The sequence below is a fragment of the Terrapene carolina genome, unplaced genomic scaffold (assembly GCF_002925995.2).
Source record: "Terrapene carolina triunguis isolate 2854851 unplaced genomic scaffold, T_m_triunguis-2.0 Scaffold171, whole genome shotgun sequence".
Lineage (NCBI taxonomy): Eukaryota > Metazoa > Chordata > Testudines > Emydidae > Terrapene > Terrapene triunguis.
In genome coordinates, this window is record NW_020664522.1 from 4,257,751 (window position 1) to 4,261,747 (window position 3,997).

At 52.4% G+C, this 3,997-nt stretch overlaps 1 protein-coding gene across 1 annotated transcript in view; it reads left to right on the forward strand.

Annotated features, from left to right (window-relative positions):
• CD81 (CD81 molecule) overlaps positions 1–3,997 on the forward strand; it is a 46,530-nt gene that overhangs the window by 34,600 nt on the left and 7,933 nt on the right. The window contains exon 4 of the mRNA XM_029912050.1: positions 1,530–1,604. Within this exon, the coding sequence (XP_029767910.1) occupies positions 1,530–1,604 (75 nt within the window). The remainder of the gene's footprint in view (positions 1–1,529; positions 1,605–3,997) is intronic.

Here is a 3,997-nt window from a genome sequence, read left to right on the forward strand (position 1 = left end):
TAGGCAAGCCGGGGGTGGGGGGATCACAATCTGAGTGGGCGGGCAGTGACGGGGGGGCAGGTGAGCCGGCGGCGGGGGAGGGAGGGCTGAGGAAGCGAACGGGCGGCGGGGGGTGAGTAGGCGAGCCGGGGAGAGCGGGCGGGCAGTGGCGGGGGGGCTTTATACTGGGGGGGGGTGAGGAGGCGAGCGGCGAGTTGGTGGCTGACCTGTTCTACTGATCTTGTATCTCATAAAAATTGGTCCTTTTTGCTGCTTTTCTCTGGGCTGGGGGTTGTCCCAATGCTGCAAAGAGGGCGTTCCCAAAGGAAGATGCTTGCTTCTAACCCCCGAGGCCGTCAGTATGTCTGCTCTTCTCTAGTCAGCCCACCTGACAAGCTTGATTGTCCTTGGTCTGACTCCCAGCCCCTCTCCAAGGGTTGCAGCTGTCCTGGAGGTTTCTGCCTTCCTCATTCACACCTCATTCATTCAACAGGGCAATTGATTACAAGGTGGGGGGAAGATCTTATTCTACTTCTAGCAAAAAGACATTTTTCTTTTACCTTAATTATACTACCTTAGGGGCCCGCTATAACATATTACCAAGGTTCAATACAAAGTCATATAAAAGTTATACAAAAATGCATAATGCAGAGATTTATCTACAACTGCATTGATTGACTGCTGTGTGCAGTAATATAGTGACCCCATGGTCTTTGAATGAGGCTTTATATTTGGGGGGGGGGCGAGCGGCGAGTCGGAGGTGGGGGCTGTGTTTCAGGGGGGCTGGGCAGCGCTGGGGGGGGTGTTTCGGTGGGGCCGGGGGGTTTCGGCCCTCAGCTGTTTTCTTTGGAGTAATATGGCCCTCGCCGCTTTATGAGTTGTGCGGGCCTGGACTAGATGATCACAGTGGGTCCCTTCTGGCATTGGAATCTATTAAACTTGTAGAGGGAGGTTCTGGCTTGGCAGGTGTGGAGTATTCGGGTTAAGTGCTAATCGGGTGAGGCTGTGAGAAACATGTGTGTTGATATTTATGCAAAAAACTGCAGTAGCTTTGCAGGGCTGCAGCTGCCAAGAGAAACCTCCATAAATCACAGCCTGACGCACTGCTGCTCCTCAGCGGCTGGTACATGCTGTTATCCCCACGCTGGCAAAGCTAGAATGGCTTGTGTCAAAGCAGGAAGCTCGCACAACGTGCCCTGTAAGCCCAGGAAGATTCTTTTTTTTTTCCATAGAGCCCCCCTTCTCTTGTTCTGATTGACGAACAGGTTTCTGATAATCTCTCCCCAACCCAAACCAGCCTGAATGGTTCCCAGAGTGGAATTGCTCAAGGGTCTCTCCCGGTACCATGCATGTAGAATGTTTTTGCCACAGAATCCTTGAGCCATTGAAGCCATGTTGCTATCCCTATCAGTTGAACCATATTTTTTCCCTGGTGGAACAATTCTGCCCCATTCTTCATCAAGTGGAACTGTGAGCTGCCCTTCCCAAAGCCCCTTTCTCTGCCCTGTAGTCAAGCCTCTTAATGTTCCTCTCTTAATCTGTCTTCACAGTTCTTCACTTGCCTGGTGATCCTGTTTGCTTGTGAAGTGGCTGCTGGAATCTGGGGATTCGTCAATAAAGACCTGGTAAGAAAAATATCTCTGAAACCCTTGTTCCTATGCGATCATGCGGGTTGTGCAAGAGTCTGCTATGGTTCGGTCCCAGCTGGTGGAAAGATCCTCTTGTGCTTGAGGCATCAGACTGAGACTCAGGAGATACAGGTTCAGTTCCTGGTTCTACCACAGACTCACTATGTGATCTTGGGTAAGTCACTTAACCTTTCTGTGCCTCACTCCCCCTCCCCCACACCCAATGTACAGTGCCTAGAAGAATGGGGCCCTGATCTCCGCTTGATTCTCTAGGTGCTACTGCAATACAAATAACACTAGTGGACCCTTGCATGGTGTTTTGGAGTGTAATGTGGGTGTGCATAGATATATGCTGGGGGGGGGGGAAATAGAGCAAACCTGGCTGCATAGCACGAAGGGAATCTCTGGACTCTCACAGCACCAAACCCCAGTGGGTATTCTTGCTCAGGGACCAGGTTACATTGTAAGAAGGGATCTCTTGCAAATTACTGTTCCTCGAAAGTGCAGTGTACATGCTGTGAATTTTCATCATGCCAGGAGCAGATTGCTACTGCCTTAGATTCCGTGCATGCACAAGATATAGAGACCATATACAGGCCAGGCACTGTGTACTGGTCACTCACACATGAGGTGGGAATGATGGACCTACTCCCTGCCAAGCCTATGTGGACTTTTCAGCCTGAAATCTCAGTATTCAATGTCTAACCCTTGGAGCTTCAGGATGAGTATGTGTGTTCTGAGGAGCCTGAAATGAAGGACATGACCTGAGTAAACTTTCTTTTCGCCTGCCCACAGAAGCACCACTTCCCTTTCTTCTCTCTTCCCCTGCCCCTCCTTGAAGACACACACAGCAGCTGCCTTGTGCTGATACCCACCTACCAGGCACCAGGTCACTTCTCTACATAATGTCACTTGGGTCTCCATGTTGATTCCTCCCTGTCTTCAGCCCTGCACTGCAATATGCCCTGTCTTCTGGATTGAGATATGCTGGAGGGAAGATCTCTCATCAGGGATCAGAGTAGTGTTCCCTAAAGAGGGGCGGTAGGATTGGGCTGGCTGCACCTTTTGAGTCCGGACTTGCCCCTACCTTTCTTCTGGCACAGCACTCCTCAGAAACTGGTGTAACATGCACGCATGCTCCAAGGATTGACTGTCTCTCCGTAAGAACTTTGGCAATCCTGCAGTGAGGCGGGAATTAGACATTAATATTCTAGTCACTTCAAGAGTTCAAGAAGGGGGGTTCAAGAAGGGGGTTCAAGAAGAGTAGGGATTTACTGTGCTTGGAGAAACAGTTAGCATCAGATGGGATGGGGGTGAGAGTTGGAAAGTCAATTGCTTTATTAAGAACTTTAATTAAACTACACAAGCAGGTGCTTGTCAGTTCCATTTGAGATCCATTTGAGAGACCTCACTCACTCGGCTGTGGATGGAAACATTCAACCAATGATTCATAGGAGAGAAGCATTACTTCATTAGAAAAAAACTTTGTGGCTAAGGATATGAACCCTTTCAGGATGGTTGTGGGCTATGTAAATGTTACTTTGTCTGGGTATTGTTGGTGAGAGGCCAAGAGGTGACAAAAAGAATAAAGTCCAGTTAGGAATTTGCTATTGATTTTTATGTGGAAGACGCTCCGATACCAAGGGGATGGGCGGCAGTATAAAACCCTAAAAGAGGACAGGATTTGTCAACCTGATGAGAGCAGTGGTGTCTGCAACGTGTGATGTAATTTAATATTTTAATATGAATGGGGGTAATTCAGGCTCTTGATCACTTTTTGTGTCTGTTCTCCCTGCCCTCAGGGGTGTAGTGGCTGGGGACCTTGACTAATAATGCTGACAGTCTGTTTCTACCCTCTTCCCTCCCCTCCCCCCCATCCACCCTGCTGATGAACCTCCTAACTAACATGGGGGGAGCTGGGGCTGATGGGGGCATTCTGATCAAAGAATAGGGTTACCATATTTTGAGTGTCCAAAAAGAGGACACTCCACGGGGCCCCGGCCTCGCCCCAACTCCACCCCTTCCCCCAAAGTCCATGCCCCAACTCCGCCCCCTCCCCTGCTTCCCGCGAACATTTGATTCGCAGGAAGCCTGGAGCAGGAAGCAGGTAAGCTGCGGGGGGGGGGGGGGGGGGGGGGGGAGGGAGGAGACACGGCCCACTCTGGCCCCCTCTGGCAGCCGGCCCCGGCCTCTCCAGCCTGGCTCGGCTCGGGCCCTGGGGTGCCGGCCCCGGGCCAGCCCCCGGCCGAGCACCCCCGAGCCAGCACCGCCGGCCCCTGGGCCGGCCCCAGCCCGCGGCCCAGCACCCCCGGCCCAGCACCGCCGGCCCCGGCCCAGCGCACCCCCCCAGCGGCCTGGCCCGGCGCGCGGCCCGGCCGCCCAGCACCCCT